Source organism: Atractosteus spatula, chromosome 9 (genome assembly GCF_055471065.1).
Source record: "Atractosteus spatula isolate fAtrSpa1 chromosome 9, fAtrSpa1.hap1, whole genome shotgun sequence".
NCBI classification, from domain to species: Eukaryota; Metazoa; Chordata; class Actinopteri; order Semionotiformes; family Lepisosteidae; genus Atractosteus; species Atractosteus spatula.
In genome coordinates, this window is record NC_142714.1 from 51,115,581 (window position 1) to 51,134,825 (window position 19,245).

General features: G+C 47.8%; 1 protein-coding gene across 1 annotated transcript in view; it reads right to left on the reverse strand.

The window, feature by feature from the left end:
- Window positions 1-1,110: 1,110 nt before the first annotated feature.
- mcf2a (MCF.2 cell line derived transforming sequence a) overlaps window positions 1,111-19,245 on the reverse strand; it is a 32,931-nt gene continuing 14,796 nt past the window's right edge. Inside the window, exons 7-30 of the mRNA XM_088925129.1 lie at window positions 18,980-19,129; window positions 18,352-18,476; window positions 18,053-18,167; window positions 17,561-17,680; window positions 17,184-17,375; window positions 15,667-15,858; window positions 14,881-15,052; window positions 13,405-13,493; window positions 13,106-13,191; window positions 12,937-13,003; window positions 11,638-11,753; window positions 10,865-10,934; window positions 10,385-10,477; window positions 9,842-9,934; window positions 9,380-9,505; window positions 8,318-8,539; window positions 7,942-8,034; window positions 7,529-7,607; window positions 7,009-7,072; window positions 5,910-6,019; window positions 5,301-5,419; window positions 4,953-5,065; window positions 4,714-4,814; window positions 1,111-4,274 (exon numbers count right to left, since the gene is read on the reverse strand). Of these exons, the coding sequence (XP_088781255.1) occupies window positions 4,234-4,274; window positions 4,714-4,814; window positions 4,953-5,065; window positions 5,301-5,419; window positions 5,910-6,019; window positions 7,009-7,072; window positions 7,529-7,607; window positions 7,942-8,034; window positions 8,318-8,539; window positions 9,380-9,505; window positions 9,842-9,934; window positions 10,385-10,477; window positions 10,865-10,934; window positions 11,638-11,753; window positions 12,937-13,003; window positions 13,106-13,191; window positions 13,405-13,493; window positions 14,881-15,052; window positions 15,667-15,858; window positions 17,184-17,375; window positions 17,561-17,680; window positions 18,053-18,167; window positions 18,352-18,476; window positions 18,980-19,129 (2,748 nt within the window). The 3' untranslated portion in view covers window positions 1,111-4,233. The remainder of the gene's footprint in view (window positions 4,275-4,713; window positions 4,815-4,952; window positions 5,066-5,300; window positions 5,420-5,909; window positions 6,020-7,008; window positions 7,073-7,528; window positions 7,608-7,941; window positions 8,035-8,317; window positions 8,540-9,379; window positions 9,506-9,841; window positions 9,935-10,384; window positions 10,478-10,864; window positions 10,935-11,637; window positions 11,754-12,936; window positions 13,004-13,105; window positions 13,192-13,404; window positions 13,494-14,880; window positions 15,053-15,666; window positions 15,859-17,183; window positions 17,376-17,560; window positions 17,681-18,052; window positions 18,168-18,351; window positions 18,477-18,979; window positions 19,130-19,245) is intronic.

Sequence of the window (19,245 nt, forward strand, 5' to 3'; positions counted from 1 at the left end):
CAGAATCTCCTGTTCCGACAGGGTAAGAAAGCTGAACCCTTTCATTCTTGAACAGACAGGAGAATGAGCTAATTGCAAAGCTAATTGAGATTTTCCTGCAACACTGGTAATATAAAACATAAATGACTAATCTTTTTTATTACACTTAATTTACTCAGACTTTGAAAATTTCCAACATTTGCAAAGCATGTCTCAATTGAAACACAATGACTCTTTAGTGGTACTGATGGTACGGTGCTGCTGGACACGAATGCAAGGGTTAGTGATTAAATGCACTCTTTCTTTTTTATATTTTCCATTATGCTTACAACTTTAGGGCATGGGGTTTCAATGATAGCTCCACTGCAGCTGTCTGGGTTAAGTGTTTGTGACCATTGTTTATACATTTGCAGATGGGGTTTATATACAGTACTGTAGCTTTATACGGTACTGTACATCTCGTTGTTCATCCTGCAGTCACACGAACAGCAAAACCTTGTCAGACAGCTCCATCTGGTGGTGAGAGGTGATACTGCAGCAGAGTTTACATACCTTCTACTGAAAACCTTAAATGCTCTCCAGGCAGGAGAAAAACCATACACTGGAAAGAAAAACAAAGGTTATCAAAACAAAAAGGCATGGACAACAGAATTAGGTGCTGAGAAGAGTTAAACGGAGTGATTTGTGTTTGTGTTCACTTAATACTAATAGACTACAGACTGGAGCACATACAGAAAAGCTTATGCTGTATTCTGGATCACCTGTGGTTGTAGTCTGTGTTTCATGGCTGCGTTTACACTATATGCAGTACTCAGATCGCTCTAACAATATTCAGTGAACACTCTTCCACTCTTTGTCTAGTGCTGGTGCTCTTCTCTGTGGATGAAACAGATGCAGACAGATGTTCAGACAGAGGATGGAACTATTACCACAGATTACCACAGAGTGCTTGTGCTGGATAATGGCTTACAGCACACGATTTCTTATGACACCGTATATTTAACCATTTTTCATAATATTTAACAATATTTGTATTGCGTATAACGGAGGTCTGTGATAGTGACAGAATTAGCTGGACAGTCGCTTCCAAAATCCCATTATCATTTATCAGAAAAGAGTAAAACACCAACCTATTTTACAAACTCTTTATTTTATCCTTTTATACAACAGAGAGGCTGTACAAATACATAACAATCGAAATAATTACGATATTAACCTCAAACCTATGTTATCATTCAGCAATCTTGCAGTCATGCATTTTCTTAGAACAAAATATTCTGCAGCAAGCTGTGCCCACGCCGAAGGACAGAGCTTTCAAGCCTATTTTTAAGCAGTTAATTTCAGTGCAAAAAATAGCAGAAATGTCATAAGGCTTAAAAAAGAAGTAAAAGAAGAGATAATATTTGAGCTAAAACATATGCACAGCACTGCAATTACAGTTTTTTCAGTGCACATGAATACAAATGCCTGCAGCCAACTAGCTATTTTGCTCTGCCAGGAAAAAAAACGTGACAAATAAATCAGAGCTGTTTTGGCTGATTTGCATTCTAATTTCCACTTCAAACAGAAAAGAATCAAAGGCTGTCCTCGAACTGCGCTCTGATTTGATGTTTTAAATCCACATAATTCTCCAATCAATATTTAAGTGTTAGACATCACGGGTGCTGTGCGTGTTCCTGGAGCAATCCTTTTTAAAAGGAGCCCTAAGCTTATCTGAACAGTCATACCCATGAAAAAAAGTACATGCAGTTTTTCATTCTGAAGTGTAACAAAACTTCGTTGAGTTTTTTTCCTCGTAGAATAATTCTAAGAATTAAAAAACATACAGTATTGTCTCACACATTGTTTTGCATTCTTACAAGCACAATCACTTAGTGACCTTTTCATGAATGTATTGGGGGAAATGCCTTTTAATTTTACAGCTTCTTTTGTTGTAAATCGTGAGTCCTGTGAATCACCAGTGGACACACATTGCAGTCACTTCAATCTTCCAAACAGTTCTGGCAGTGGAGCTTGTTGGACATTCAGGACTAACATTGATAAATTGTTGCTTTCTACAATTATGACCTGTCCAGGTGACGTTGGCCACCAGTATTTAAGTGAAGTGTTCACCAAAGTACACTTTTACAATTTTCAGAAATTTGCAGAAGGTCAAATTTAGTGTTGAAAGGCAAGAGGCTCCTCCTCTTCACTGAAATACTTTGAGTGTGCAGAACCAGTGCCGCACAGTTCCAAATGCATACCTCTGTCCTCACAAAGCTCAAACATAAGTCTTTCAACTGTTGCTGTTTCTTTACATGCTTTATCATGCCTTTTGAAATTTTCAAGAGCTGGGGTCCAGACAGAATCAGGAGAGCAGTGCACTGCAGTATTGCTGAAAATACCAATTCTGTCTAAGAAAAAGAGAAAAGGCTAAAAGTTTTACAATTGATTTATGGCACAGCTTTGTATTTTTTGGCATGTAAACTCTTAATAATTTACGGTTCCGAATACTATATCCCCTCCTGGAAAAAGACTAAGAAAATACTGTATTTATTTTTTTCATTTTCTTTCCTTGACATCATCAGGGCATCCACATAATGTGCAAGATCCAACAGTTCAAGTCAGTGTCCTCACTCTCTCAGAGAATGAAGTAACAATTACTTTTGAAGGCTTTGAAAGTTTCCATTTACACAAAACCATTTCCATCCTTACAGAAATGACTGCAGGGTCAACTCTCCTGGAGTTCTGGACTCTTGTCAGTCTTGATTAGATCCTTCAGATATCAAGGTCAGGCCCTGTGCTTAGGACACTGACAGTGCAAGCAGAAGTTCCATTTTGCTGTTTAAAAAAATATTTTGTTCTTTGACCAAGGAAAGTCTCATTTCCACTCAATCTTCCAGTAGGAATTGTTGTCCAAACATGAGACGAATCGTGCATTAGTTATATGAATCGATTCTTTTTCTCTTTCCCACAGGGAACGTTTTTAGAAGAAGATGAGAAGAGAGGAATGCAAACAAGAAGTTGACTATCGTGATATTTATTGACTGCTGGGGCAACAGCTTGACCACACTGTGCTGCACCGTGTGTCTGAATTCCTTCAATGTGACATGTGAGCTTCGACAAAAATTATTTCTCAATAAACCATATTGAGTTCATAGCACATGTAAAGAGAAAGCACGCTGGTTTCTGACTCACACAAGCCTTAAGCCTCATGAACTACAGAAAAATTTTAAAAATGCCTGCAACATATTCTGGTTCCTCTATCTATTCAATATCTTTAAGGACAGTTTAAAAAAAGGTGTCACCCTGCTCCAGAAGCAATTTGCTGCCCTCATTCAGGGGAACCTCCAGTTAATAGTGAGCTGGCCGCGAAAGTGTCTCATGTATTAAATAGAAGACCTGAAGCTTTTCCCTGCAGCTTCACTGTGGCTGGGGGCTCTCATAACACAGTGCCAGTAAAGACAGCATCTACTTTGATCAAATTTCAGTACAGTATGCAAGTGAAGAATAACTGAGCCTGTGAAAGTAGTGCTGTCAGAGCCCCATGCAGTTAAAAATTTGGTGCAAGACTTTTTTTTTTGCCTTCTCCAGGCATCTGAAATACATGTCAACACCATGAGTTTATTATAAATCAATAAAAATGCTTTTGTAAAGACTGGAGATCCCAAGGGCTTGCTCTTTAAACAATGTACCTTAGGTCCCAAAAATGCTGATGTTAGAAGACAGTGTCCCAGCCAGATGTCTGCCAGTGGCTGGGGGCCAGTTACCCTAGCTAGTGTTGCACTGGCAGAACTCCTTCTGCGCCACCAGCGTGTTGCAGCTTGAGATCAGGTGCTTTAGTAGATATTTCCTCTGGGCTCAGTAGTTAATCGTGCAAAATCCTTCCACCCCCCTCCCCTCATTGTTCATGTCGGTCAGCCCAGACAGAACCCGGGCCCCGCTCTGCTCTGACCCTCTGGACTCGAGCCACGAGGAGGCCCGCGATCTCCTCCTGCAGTCAGAGGCTGGCGTTTCACAAGGCAGCAGATCGAGCGGCCGATCCCATTGAGGGCACTGGGTGGTGTCCAGGAATGCATCTTTCAGTGGCCACTTGGGCAGAAATTAAAATGGGCACCAGGAACGAGGACTCCTTCCCCCCTTTGCGGAGCCTGGCTGGCCGTCACATCACTTTGCAAGATATATACCCACCGAGCACCTCCACGTCTGAAGAGGTCCTCGTTCGCTTATCTCTGAGTGTCCTGGGCTCTGCACCGGAAGAGCCCCTGCGCTTGCCTAAGGAGAGCTGAGTTTTCTTGTTTTTAGGTTACCTGGGTCTGAAAACACAAAGCAAAAAATTAGAAAGGGCACAAAGAAAGACATTCAAGTGACACTGTAAGTGAGTTTTAACTGTTAAAAAGGGGCACAGCTTCAGTCTGATTAGGTGTTAGTGAGAATATCAGCAGGCAGACTACTTAATTTAATGAAGGGTAGTGAGGGTGTTCCTGTTGGTAGCACGTTATACTGTACCAAGGGAGCAAGAGGGGCCAAATAGCCTCCTCTTAATTGTACCCTTCTAGTAGTTTCATGGCCACTAGTATTCTAGGTAGCTTTAAAGTGTGAAAATAAAAGAGAGGAATCTGGGCATATGGGCACCCATGGGTGACATAATTAACCTCAACCCCCCATCCCTAGCTCTGGCTGGGAGTGCTGGGAGTGCCCGCCCTGGGACAGTGTTTGCCAAGAGAGTGCCAGTGTCTGCCCGTGCCTGCTCACCTCCCAGTCTGCCTGAGAGCACCCGGCTCTCGCCCAGGACCTCCTGCAGGCTGCCAGCGGAAACCCTGCCCTCCTGCCGGCAGCTCAGGTTCCTCACCCACCTGGACCAGGACAGGAAAGACCACTGAGAGAGAGCGCCCCAGGACGTCTGTGCCCCCCACACTGTGCGGCTCATCGCTCACTTCTGAATGACAAGGTTAGCCAGTGTGCGTGGCAAGACGGGTCAAGTCCAGACTCACCAGAGCCCCTCGCTGTCCTCCTGGAGCAGCTGGATGGCATCTCCACTCCTGATGACCAGGTCATCCGGGCTGCGCTGCCGGAGGTCCGCCTGCGCCCTGTACCTGCCAGCACACTGAGGGAAGGGCAGCAGAGGGTAAGAGTGGGCTTCGGAGCTCTGCGCAGCTCACTGCATTGGGCTGACAGGGGCAGCCTTGGTTCCAGTTTGTGAACTAGCAGCTGAGAAGCATGCTCCACAGTCTTCTCTACCACACCCCCCCGCCCCCCGCATCCCCTCACAGACCAGCAAGGCGCTTCATGAAAAGGCTCAGTGTTGTGCTACGGGACAGAAAGAACAGACTGCCACACACCAGCTGGATCTCCTCCTCCTCCTCCTCCTCGCTGTCGGAGGGGTTTGAGAGCTCGTTGGTTCCAGTCCAGTCTTCCAGACCCTCGCATATATCCACAGAGTGAGAGGTGCCATGCCAGCCTGGGAAAGACGGGAGTGAAGAAAGATGATAAATAATAATAATAGTAATAATAATAATAATTATTATTATTATTATTATTATTATTATTATTATTATTATTATTAATCCTCCTTTCTGTTATCAGGAAGCAGTGGAAACTGGAGCCTATCCTGCAAAAACCAGGCGCAAAGTAGGACCACCTGTACATCCTGGATGGAACACCAGTCAATCCCAGGAAACTGCATTAATTCAGACCAGAAACCAAAAATGCAGTCCGCATATAGCCATTTCATTTCCAAACCCATTTTTAGGTCTTCTTTGCATTTATCATGTATTAAATTACAAAAATACTGTTTTTAGGATGATGACTCAGAAGGTTCCACATCTACTAAAAATGCCAGCAATAGCACTCATATGGAATATAAACAGTAAAAAAGTAGATCGACAAATCAATCCCAAAAAGCACACAGTTCACACAGCCTCCCGGCCTGCAGGGGGTGTCACACTTACTCCGTCGGCTGTGCTGGGGCTGAGGGGAGAACAGGAGGGAGTCCATCAAGACTGGACTGGTCCGGCCCGACTCATTCTCCTCTGAGCTGAATGATGCCCTCTGCAGCTTGCTGGAGGAATTACACACAAACATCCTGAACGGCCCGAGAGGCGAGAACAGGACTTCAAACAGAGCCTTCAAACTAGCCAGCAGGACCACACAAAACATTACCATTAGTGACACTGACTTCTGACAAGAGCCACTGGGAGCAACCTAGTACAAAGGGTCTACTCAGAAGTCCTTCAATATTTTTGTACAGCCATGCTTTTCAAAACACGGCCTCTGTTTCTCAATATCATTTGCGCAAATTTGCATTTAAGACCATATTATGGCAATAGAAGGAGTAATCTCAGTAATCAGCAACTGGAATGACTAGTTACTGGAATGACTAGTATAAAGGAACCCAAACTTAGAATTATTTTCTTAGCAAATTAAAAAAAATGTCCTTAATTCTGCATTCATGCAAAAAAAAAAACAAGCAAAATAGGTGCAAAACTCCTAGATACCATGGTCTGGGTTGCGGGAAGGGGGAGGGGTGGAGATCCGAGGTGGGGTTTTCTGATGGCGAGTTAAGTGCTGTTGGTTCAGAAGGGGGTGCAATGACTGTCAGTATGCAAACACAGCAGCCATTCATCACTGAGTCACAGCTCACTCAAAGGGCAGCCATTAGCCGGGTGCAGGGTTTCTACTTATTTGTAACTGAGCGTCATTGGTGTTGAGGACTTCTGTGACGCAGACAGAGAAACACGTCAGTCGAGAGGGCAGCGTAATCGAGTCTGGATAAGCAACTCTTACTGATGGCCTGGGACGCCTGTACCACCCTGCAGAACAGTCAATAAGACACTGTGGGTGGGTTTCCCAATCCCTCGAGCAACACAGCCTCTGATTCTGCCAATGTAAAGACTGACAGTACAAGGGTATGTGGGGAGCATTCTGGCCGGATTTATTAGGAGCATGTCTCAGGAGCAAAGGAAAAACAGGCCTCTTAAGAGCAGACTGCTCAGCGCAGGTCTAAATGAATGTGATTTTAAGGAACAAAAGTCAGGAGTTTCCACTCACCTGTCAAACAGAGGAGGGGAGAGCTGGATGTGGTCTGAGGCAGGACTGGGCTGGAGAGAGTCGTCTGCAAGCCGGAGAGAAGGTCAGTGAAACAGGAATTCATGGACTAATTATTGAAAACCACACCCAGACCTGCTGCAAAGGCGATACTGAAAGACACTGAATCTAAATCTAAATCTAACATGTGACACTGAGGGCATCAAAGCTAGAGGTTCCTATAGAGGTGGATTTGATAGGTGAACAATTACGCTCTATTAACAGGTGGCCATCTTGGCTCAAGGCCACACTCTTGGGCTTGGCTGTTGAGCCAAGATGGTGTCTTCCTCTGGGCGCCCCCTCTCATTATTACATCACAAACTGTAACTGCAGACACGCAGTATATCTGTGCAAATAAAATAAACCCATTTCTCTGCACCCATTTTACAGTGATCGCAGACACGCAGTAGACGGGAAACCCAAGCACGAGTAACAAAAACAAAATAAAAATGAAAACTGAGATGCATAAGGAAATGAGGCAAACCTCGGAGGAGTTTCTGCTTGTTGGTGAGGATTTTCCGGATCTCACTGAGCCAGGCCAGCTTCACCTCCACTGAGGGGGCCTGGGACAGGGACAGAGAGAGCCTCACTCACAGCATCCCTCTGAGCGCACCGGCCGTGCACTGAGCTCAGTTTCTTCCCCACTGTTTGCCTTCATTATGCACTTAGCAGGTTATTTTCCTTTGCAACATTCCCACCGACTATAATGGACCAAAGTATCTTCCGCACTGGGGTTTTTGATCAGTGCTAATTTTAAAGCTCTGCAATATCCACACTTTTGAGTTTGCAGCCCCTTTCGAGCTGCAGCACAAACTAAAGCACTGCACAGCAGGAATGGTCATTCGTTTACCGATGGAGGTGTCCAGAAATTATCCCCCCTTGTACGCCCCTGCTCACCTGCACCACATACACCTCCTCTCGGCCACTGTACCAGATCTCAAACTTCTTAATGTCTCCTTTCACGTTCTCCGTGATCCCCACAGCACTCATCTGCACAGCGGGAAGAAATAAAATCCGCCAGTCTCACGTGATGAGTGCTGTACTTTAAATGTGTTTCATGTCTTCGATGACAATTTTACAGGAGATGAAATACAGACAAACAGTACAATAAAACAGATAGAGCCATGGGCATGAAAGTAAGACCTTTCCTGGAGGTTCCTGGTGTGAGCCACAGCTCAAAGGACAGAGAGTGAGTTAAGTCACAGGCCTGGCCGGCGGGTAACAGGGGAAAGCAGGCAGTGTTCAGGGCGCTCCTCCTGGATGGGTCTCTCACCTTCAGGCAGTGTTTGAAGCTGTAGGAGGGGGTCTTGTCGTAGCCCTCCCCATGCTCCTCCCTCCTCTTGCAGAAGAGCAGCGCCCTCTCGTGCAGGAACAGGTGCCTCTGCATGGGCTTGAAGCGTGCCAGGTCCTTCATCTTGGTGGGGCCCTTCCTGTGGCTGATCCACACGCTGAAGGAGCCCTGCATCAGCACCCGGCCCAGGTCGCTCAGGTCCCCCTGGCAACACAGCGCACACGCGGCCTGAGCCACTGTGGGCCTCACGCCGCCCGGCTGCAGGGCCAGCACGCTCTCACTTCGGCTCCAGACAGAACCCCACTCAGCCTGCTCGGTAAAGACAGGCTCAGAGCTCCCGGCATGGCTCACTAGCACAAGGCACAAGCACAGCCCACCTACTGTATCTCCATCATGCATCTTACCAGCAAGAGGCGTTCTGCCATTGAAGCACACAATAGAAAAGGAAGCAAAGTGCATGCACACAAGCTCGTCATGTATAATCCACTGGGCTGGGAGACATCTTAAAGCCCAAACTAAGAGCATCAGCCTGAGATAGAATTTACCTCTACTTCAATATAAAAAAAACACTTCATTGCGACTATACTAGACCTATCAAGGTGGCACCGTGGTGTGACGATGAGCTCTCACCAGTGACTCACGGCTCTCGGACCCTGGTTTCAAATCCTGTCCTGCCCTCTGTGTGGAGCTTGCATGTTTTCTCCATATACATGTGGGTTTTACGTGTGTTTTAGTTCCTTTCGGTATACTGAAGGCATGCTGGCTGTAGGTTGTTTAGTGTCACTGACTCGCGTTCATGTGTCCTGCAATGGACTGGTGTACCTTCCAGGGTGTGGTGCTGCCCTGCTCTCTGTGTCTGCTGGGTTGGGCTCAGGCTCGCTGTCACCCTCTATAGGATGAAACACCAATGGATGGGATATATGACTTAGCCCCCAGTGCCCAAAATATTCCTTTCCAGTGGGGTGCACCCTCCCAATATTCCTTGCTCACGTTGCCATTCGGCATTGTGGTTTACATCATGCCCGATGACAAGCTGACACTCACCTCGTAGCCAGTGATAGCAATCTGGTGCATGGAGTCATTCACTGACTTGAGAAGGTCCAGCATGGCTTCCAGGGCCCCCTGGAGCTCAGAGGCTCCCTCGCAGCCCACGCTGTACTTCAGCAGCTCCTGTGGGGTGACACGTAGTCTAGCAGATGAGGATCAGCTCGTGCTCAGGCCCTGCAATTGAGCACGAGCTATGGACGCCCCCTGGTGGTGTTCCAGCGCACTACTACCAACACACGGGGAAAAGATTTTAATTTCATTGACATACAATTCAAACAGAATTCGATGGATCCTGGTCTGTGCTCCACGTTTCAAATGTCATTTATTTATTGGGGGTCATTTATTTGGAAATATTTAACTGAACTAAATGTAACTGTCCCCTTGCTGAGCCCTGGAGCTTGCGGACTGCAGACCCACGGGCGCAGCACTGGGACCAGGACGGACGAGGGCCTGACTCACCTTGAGCAGGAGCTGGTACTTGGTGAGGCGCTGCACTGGTTTCAGTAAATAGGAGTCCAGACCTAGCTTGTGGTCCAGCTTCTTCTGGCACTCCTTCAAGAACAGATCAAGACAGAGGGGCAGGAGAGAGAGACCCGTTCAGCACACCATTACACAGCTTACAACTATCAAAACGGAATGGGCAAAGGTTTATTCCATGTGAATTCCAACTTTGTGAAATTTGCTTTCAGCATTGAATACCTGTTCCTTTGCAGTCTTACGCACGCTGAGGCAGCTCCCTACGCGACGTTTATCAAAACAAAATGCCGTGCATACATACAGGGAAATTACTGTAGGACAGGGCTGTTTAAGAAAATAGGGTACTTCAAAAAGAAAATAAAAAAAACAAAAAAAATCCATTTCAAAACGGGGGATTTCGAATCCCAGTTGACACACATGGCCAGCAGATGGCAGTGTTTCCCAGTCTCTCCGGAAGTGCCGACTGTGTTTCTCGGTGCAGACCGCGGCAGTGTAAAGCTCTGAGGACGGCGGCTCGTGTCACACCTGGAAGAAGGCGCAGTCGGAGCACTGTCTCCATAGCGACTCGGAGCGCGGCTTGTTCTGACAGTACTGCTCGTACACCTGGAAGTTCTCTTTCTAAAAGGACAAGCGGAGAGCCCCCGTCAGCCACTGCAACACAGGGGCTGCCGGGCTAAGACCAGCAAAAGACGATCCTTTTCTAGCATTTCTGTACGTTTCTGTAGTTATATGTTTAAAGAGATGACAAACTAGTCGAAGTGTCAAAACAACATGCTGACCACACACCCCCACCAACCACAGACTATATCCTAACTCCTAAACAAGTCGGAAAATCAGAGCTCTCGATGTCATATCTCATGGGAATTCATCAGGAGGAATTTGGACATGCAGTTTCCGAAAGGCAGCATGCAGGAGATAACTACACGTCATAACCACATGCTGACACTGTCATAACCACAACACATGTCACTTTAACCCCCCTCCCTGACGCCCCCACGCTCTCACCCTCCCCAGAAAGCAGGCTCCCACACTCTCAGGTGTGTCCAGGCAGCTCTCCAGATCCTGCAGGAACAGCCTGTGGGTCAGAGGGCACAGTCAGGCACAGAGACGGCAGCCTGCCTCCCTCACCAACCCACTGAGAGCTGCTGGGCCTTGGGCTGCTGATTCAGAGCATGAAGGATTTTTAATCTGATTTATTTTGACCAGCCCTGCTGTCATGCTGTTCTTATCATGGGTCCCAGTGGTTCTTTTGTGATCCTTCATTTTGATCCTGTGAGAAAATGTACCATACTGTATACACCCTCCTTCTCCCAGCATTTAATTAAACAAAGAGACACACTGAAAACATTTTGTTCTTGGCAGAACGCAATCAGTTGAATGTAAGCAACAGACTAAGAGTACTAATACATCACAGACAACCATGTAATATAATGCTACTTTCAATGACACTGTCCTCACCTAGACCTTAAATGGCCTATTTCTAGTTACATCAAAATAAAAGTAATGCTAATTCCAGTTACACCACAGTTAATGCCTCTTTTTTTGGGATGGGTTGCAATGAAACCACTCTGACAATATTATTGGGCCAAGGAAGTGTTGTTCTGAAGGTGTGAGTTTGTGACTAACAGCAATGAAGGATATAGTGCAACAGTGGAAAAAGACTCCTGCAGGCTGCACTGACGATGCTAACTTGGCACACGGGCAGCGTGTCTTTATACAGGTGTTGGGAACCAGACAGTTGGCACAATGAGCAAGTGAGCTCTGAGCAGAGGTCTTGCCTGCTGTGGAAGCTGTAGATCTCGGGCATGTTTCCGAAGAGGACCTCCTTCTTGTCCCTCAGGATGGGAGGCAGGAGAGGATACAGGACAGGGTTTTCCATTTCAGCCCGGTATCCCTGGGAGGAGAAGCACAGACACCCATCGCCTTCACCCCTTTCAGAACTTCGCTGGGCCGAATAAAGATCCCTACTGAGGACCATCAGAAACATCCACATCGTCTCCTGCCTGGCAGACCAGCTCTGTTGGAAACACGCTCTCCTCTCCAAGTCACTCTGCCTTTCACACATGTTGAGATCACTGAAATGTCCCTGACACCTCCAATGCACACTATTCACACTTAAGAGGGAAGGTAGATTGCATAACAGATTGTTTATAATATATATGATATAACATATAATTATAATATATAATATTTCCCACTGACCTTGTAGACACTGAACTGTAGTCTGGTCTGTAGAAGAGACCACACACTGCCTGTCTGTCAAGCTATACTGGTGATACAGGCTCACCTATATCAGCTTGGGGCCAGCAGGGGGCACTCACCCTGCAGTCTGTGTGGGTCCTAATGCCCCAGTATAGTGATGGGGACACTATACTGCAAACAGGCGCGTCCTTTGGATGAGATGTAAAACCGAGGTCCGTACTCTCTATGGTCATTAAAAATCCCAGGGCATTTCTCGAAAAGAGTAGGGGTGTAACACTGGTGTCCTGGCCAAATATCCCATTGGCCCTTACCAGTCATGGAATCCTAATAATCCCCATCTATGAATTGGCTTCATTACTCTGCTCTCCTCCCCACTGAGAGCTGGTGTGTGGGGAGTGTTCTGGCGCACAATGGCTGCTGTCGCATCATCCAGGTGGGGCTGCACACTGGTGGTGGTGGAGGGGATCCCCATTACCTGTAAAGCGCTTTGAGTGGAGTGTCCATAAAAGCGCTATATAAGTGTAAGCAATTATTATTATTATTATTATTATTATTATTATTATAGCTGTATTGATACAGGCTCACCTACATGAGCTGTATTGGATACAGACTCACCTATATGAGCTGTATGGGATACATGCTCACCTATATCAGCTGTATTGATACAGGTTCACCTATATGAGCTGTATGGGATACACCTATATCAGCTGTATTGATACAGGTTCACCTACATGAGCTGTATTGGATACAGGTTCACCTGTATCAGCTGTAGTGATACAGGCTCACCTATATGAGCTGTATTGATACAGGTTCACCTATGTCAGCTGTACCCACAGACAGGGAAGGCAGAGCACATTGAAGCTGAGCGTCCTCACCAGCAGCACAGAGAGCAGCTCGTCCACATACACCCGCTCCGTCTCGATCAGCTCCTTCATCACGTGGCTGGAAAACAGGAGAGGAAGGAAGGTGAGGAAAGGAGTCTTGTTGCACCTCACTGCTCCCCGGCCTCACAGAGGTAAGAATGAGCCTCAGCAGCCTGCTCACCGCTTCAGGAGGTCTGGACTGTCCTCTCCCTCCAGGCTGAAGGATATGGAGCTGAGGTTTTCCTGGTAGTCGTGCATCACCTCAATCTGAAAGATGAGCAAACAGCATGGTGCAATGATTCTGAGAATCAGAGAATATCTGTGTTCCTGGGGCACTGGGTGCCTCAAGCAGCCATGCAGGTTAATGATTTCTGGACACATCTGCTGGCGTTCCCCAGGAAGAGCGATGACTTTCTTGCTGTCGTGCAAATCCGGCTTGAAACCCCCCGGGGCTGGAGAGGGGGATCGGGATCAGCCTACCTTCCTGGAGTTGGGGCTCTTTCTGGACATTTTCTTGCCAGGCAGGGAAAGGTCGAAGGAGAATTTCAAGCTGGAGTTGAAGTCCACACCTGAACACCGGGAGATTAAAACAGGATGAAGACACAAGAAGAGCCCATGACAGACAGACACTGGGAGATGAACAGGAGCTCTTTCACTCAGCAAATCATGTGGTCACTGGATCTGTGCTCTTATTGGGCTTTCCCCTGTCACTGTCCAGAGCGCTACACTGTCCTTTGACTTTATTTTTGACATTCCTTTTCTTTTTTACCCAGGTACAGGAGGAGATCAGAGGCACAGGGCAGAAGCTGTCATTTTCAGATTCTGATAATCGCACTGGACAGGACCCTTCAAGAATTTAGTTTTCTTTAACATGATTTCTAGTTACTCTACTCACACTTTAAATAAAAGAGCCAGATTCAGAGCATTTAAATGTCATTCATCTTCTCCTTTTACAAACTTGCTTGCTCGTATCAGAAGACGCATCTCCTGTACCCTAGATACTTAGAGTCCTGATCTCCAGACCCTGTATATCTCCTTCACAAAAAATCTCAAGGGGAGAAAAACAGCAAATCAGAGCATGCACGCACTTCTAAAATACAAAAATAGAAAGTACAAAGAGGGGATGTGGGATTCTATTGAGATGCTCAAGGCAATTTAGCTTCAAAGCGTCTTTCAAGGTATAGACCGTACATTTACCTGCTCTTTCCTCTAGAGAGACAGGAATCCACAGGGACCAGTTACAGTAATAAGGAACTTAAAAGGATTTGACTGACATAACTGTACACAGGGAGGCAATAAATGAACTGAACTCCAAGCATGTTAATTCTCACTACGCCCTAAACAAATAAATTAATTTAGCATTTCATTAGATAAAATAACATTCTGAACACACTGCGCGCCAGGAGCACAGGCCTGTGGCCAGCAGGTTGCTCATAGCCTAGCAAGCAAACAAGGAGACAGGGAACCAGCTTTTCTTATATATGAAATATGAATGTGAAAGGAATGTGAGATTCTTGGCAGTGCACTGCAGGTGTCGAGGACCACACTCTCTGTAACCTGACGCAAGTACGCTTTTGAAGGTTTGCTCACTGGATATTCCAATGACGGCGTACGTATGAAGCTAGTCAGTCTATTCACCCAATCTTCCATGAAAGTTGTGCACCACGGAGCAGTGAAATCTGGCGAATGCACAGGAACAATAGAGCCAGGGGGAGTATATTCCTCTGGGTAATGACTGTCCACACCAGGAGGTAATAGCACGACTGTCATCCCTCAGAACTGACGGTCTGGCCAAGCTTCACCCCTTGTGTTGAACAGCTGTAATGCTCATGTTGTCCCCTGGTGTTTCCTTAGGCTGGGATGTCTATGAGACAGGACACCGGGAAGTCGACACCTGCAAGGCACTGTTGGGCAGGGTGAGACGCAAGTGAGTGACAGTTCTCGGGGCTGCCTCACCGTGCTTGGGAGAGAAAAGGGGGGACTTGGACCGGGTCGGGGTCTCGGGCCGGGGAGCCACCAGCTGGATGGGGCGCACTTGCTTGTCTGCCAGCTTGCGCAGAGAGGTCTGGCGATTCTGGATGGTGCCCCGCATGGCGCCCAGTTTGTCATGCACCCTGCCGATCTCAGCCTGGGGAAGAGAGAGGCCGACATCTCAGCAGAGCAGACAGGGGAGAGAAGGGCGGCGGGTCCCACACTGCACTTTCAAACACTGAGACACGGGGATGGGGTCACGCAGACATGAACACGCACAGTCCGACACTGGGGTCTGTGTGGCCTGACAGCATGCACTAAGGCCACAGGGAGTGAGCAATGAGCTGGAGGGAAAGAGAAAAGTTACAGACAGCAACCTAAAATAAAACAGAAAGACCAACTTAAAATAAAGAGAAACGGCCAAAGCAGCTGTCTTGATTCGGTGTCTCAGAAATCCATGGTGACGTATCTGAATTCATGGGACAGGGCAGGGGTGGGAGTCCTGACCCATGTCTGACCCGGCGATGGGTGTGTGCGCATTGAGAGAGCCAGTGTGTCTTTACATGAAACAGCAGTGGGTCTGTGGATCACATGGGTCTGGAGTATCGGGGCTCTGTCACAGGGGAGGAGTGTGTGCTTCTGTGTGTGTGCTGTTGAAGTGATTGGTGGGAATCTGTGGGTGCCACGAGATGTGTGAGCCGAGAAAGAGCCCAGATTTGGAGTTAGAGCCGTGACGTCGGGCTTGTCTGAGTGTTTTGAGGAAGGCTTTACCTGCAGCTGGGGAGTGAGAATGGACTCAAACTCCAGCATCAGCGCGTCAGGACCACCGCTCAGGGGAGGCGGGGTGCCCTCCAGGAATCTTTCAATATCCCTTAGGGCCGCCTGCGCCCCCTCCTTCGACTGGAACTTATCAACCTGCTGGTCAGCCAGGAGGTAGGCAGCTTCATGGCACCAGCACATAGCCTGAGGCAGAGCAGACAGACATGTGGACACTCAGGGACAGACTGAGAGAGACACATGGGGCACACTCAGGGACAGACTGAGAGAGACACATGGGGCACACTCAGGGACAGACTGACAGAGACACATGGGGCACACTCAGGGACAGACTGACAGAGACATGGGGCACACTCAGGGACAGACTGACAGAGACATGTGGACATTCAGGGGCAGAGCAGATAGAGACATGTGGACACTCAGGGACAGACTGAGGGAGACACATGGGACACTATAGGAGAGACAAAGGTGGAATCTGAGTGACACACAAGCCATCTCCAAGTCAGAGCATCTTGAAGTGAGGACAAAACCCACTCAGAGAAATTTGGAATAACCAGAGCAGCAGACTGACAGAGGGGCAGACAAACTGCATGCAGGTGTGAAAGATGAGCCCCTTGGGCTGAAAAACAGACATGATCATTCTACCGGAGACAAAAAAACAGGGAAGGAAATAAAAGATACAACCATATGGTACAATGTTTCTTTTTAAGTAACAAATGAAAAATGAACGTAGGTTATTTTTAGAGCACCGAAAAGCCTAAACCCCCAAAGAACGTGCGTCTGTGTGCGCTGTCCTGTAATATTGCCACAGTGACGCTTTGTAGACTGAAGCACTTGTCTGTGTGCCACTGTTAAAAATAGATTCATTTCAACATCTCTATTTCCCCGCAAACACTCCAGAGGAAATGTGTGTTTCTGTCACTCCCACTCCCTCCTGTAAGATTTCTATTTCGCACACATGTGAAGGACTGTAGGAGCTCTGAAGAAATGAAAACAGATCGCATTTGAAACTGATGTCAGGCTGTCAGCTCGGCTTCTACCCCCCCCCCCCCCAGGGGAATGTTTACAGAAGAAACTTGGTCCCCATTTTTGCTTTTACTTCTCTTAAATGATTGATTGCTATTCCCAAGTCCTGACAGCTTTGCGAAAATGTTTTTGCTCTCTTTTTCAGCACACGCTGCTCTTTCAAGTCTTGCTCCGTGCTTTGCTTACTATTCCTGGGAGACACAGCAAGGAGGAGTATCAGCGGGGGCTCTGCCTTGTGGCCTGGTTGACAGCAGGCTAGACGATGGATTTGCCCTGATGACCTTTAGACTTTTATACAGCAGGGACTGACCGCAATGATTGGAGTGAAGCACTTTAGCTCCCTCCTAAACCCCACTCCACCCTGCTGTAGTGCCCAAGCTCATAACCTTTTAATTGGCTTTCGCATTTGTCCTAGACCTCTTGGAAATGAGCTGCGTGTCTCGGGTCTCAGGCTGCTGGCTCCCGCGCTGCAGGGCGCCCCCTACCTGCTCCAGCCGGGACAGCAGGTCCTGAGCGCGCCCGAGGGACTCCCTCTTGGCCCGCAGGGCGGCGGTCAGCACGTCGCACAGGTGGCGCAGCTCATTGCAGCGCTGGCAGATGAGCGCCAGGGCGTAGTGGTGGCTGGCAGCCAGCTGGTGCCCCTGCAGAATGAGGATCTGTGCACGACTCATCTCATGCTGCGGGCAGAGGGAGACACACAGTCAGTCCCCTGGCACCGGTCACCCCACAGAAACAAACACGTCATCATGGAGCTCCCTGCATGACAGAGCGCCGCAAAAGCGTAGTTTCCCATTCTGGCCGAGCGGTAAAGGCTTGTGCAGCAGCTGAAGGGTTTCGAAGGACTGCGGACTGGGACACTGACCTGAGCTGCGGCATCCAGTGTGTCCAGGTCTCTGACAAACTGCTCAGTCTGGGCCATACTGTCCCCCACGCCTGGGTGCTCTCTCTCCTGGGCCGACAGCTGCTGCAGAGACAGCTCCATCTGCACACGGGACACAGGCAGGAGAGACGAAGGACAAACCCCTCTCAGCTCAGCCCAAAGGCAGTGTGAATATTGACAGTGAAAGACAACAATCCCTGGGTGAATCACTTTGCACTGTGAACTTTTAATCACAGTCATCTAAAGAAACACTGCCTCAATATAGTGCCGAAATGACATTTCTGCTGCAATACTATACCACCCTAAACCTGAGAAACCTACAGCTTTTCCATTTCTTGATTAACTCTACCAAGTGAAGTTGTGCTGATAAAATGTCCCAATACAGCACAGCAGACGTCCCAGGAAGTTTGTAGCCTGACAGTAACACGGCGCTGGTGCTTCACGAGAGAGGGGTGGAGCGATACTCCGCCGTACCTCACAGAAGCTCCTCTCGAACCTGCACAGCTGCAGGTACTGCTGCAGTTTCAGGTGATGCTTCTCGAAAAAGCCGTCGAACGCTGTCTCCATGTCGTGCAGCTGGGCCAGGAGCCTGCGGAGTAGCAGCAGAGAGGAGACTCCCTCATCTCCAGGAATGCACTTGGTAACCCTGACTGTAAACAAGCTCAGAGACAGCCCAGAAGCAAGGCAAACACTATCAGCGAAATGTTTCATTCAGAGCAGTGGGATCAGCAGTCTCTCTCTCGGGCTGGGTATCCCTGAGAATTCGCTGGTACCTCTGTACTGTCTCCCAGTCCTGACTTGCATCTCTCTTCTGCTCGGACGCGGCCTCCACTGTCCCAGACGCCTCCAGGCTGGACAACAGCTGGCGCCCTTTCCTCATCACTGTCCTGATGTCCTCCTGCAGAGAGGGGGTTGTGAAGAGAGATGGACCTCAGGGCCGGGCTCAGGCACAGCGCAGTGATGAGCTGAATCACTGAACAGCGCAGAACCATGAAAGCATCATCTTAGGCACTGTTTTCACTCTGCTTTAACATATTTGCTTTATCACGTCTTCCCATAGTTTGTGTCCTGCTTTAACACAGGTCTGTGTACTCCACCAGTACACCGGTTTTACCACCATGACTTTTCTATGGGAGCATAAACCCCACTCTCCTACCGGCATCCTGCTTCTACACAAACAATAAGTGCCCACAGGGAGGCTATGTCGAAAGATGTAGAAAATCCATGGTCTCGCTGTATGACTCCCTCTTTATTCTTATTAGACTCCTGAAATATTTTAAAATTTCAAATCCTGGCTCTGTCCCAATTGCAATGCTGTGCACCTAAAGGTTTATGCTATAAATTACGTTCTCTATTCTGATTCTTGGCATTTAATTCCAAAGTGGTGTGCTGTGGTCATACCTTCAGCTGCCTGTACTTAGCCGTGTGAGACATCAGGAGGTACTCTGTGGCGGTCACCTCTTTGGGCAGCTCTGTCTCGGCCAGCTCTGTTCCAAAGGCCTGCAGCATCTGGGCGATCTCCTTCACGGTCACCGCAAAACTCTCGATGCCCTGCAGGGGGAACCACAGAGACAGGAGGTCACAGGTCCCCTCGGCTGACATCTTCGCCGACTTCTTCAGGCCATCAATCAGGGCTTGGAGGGACTGAAGGGGATTTTTTATATATC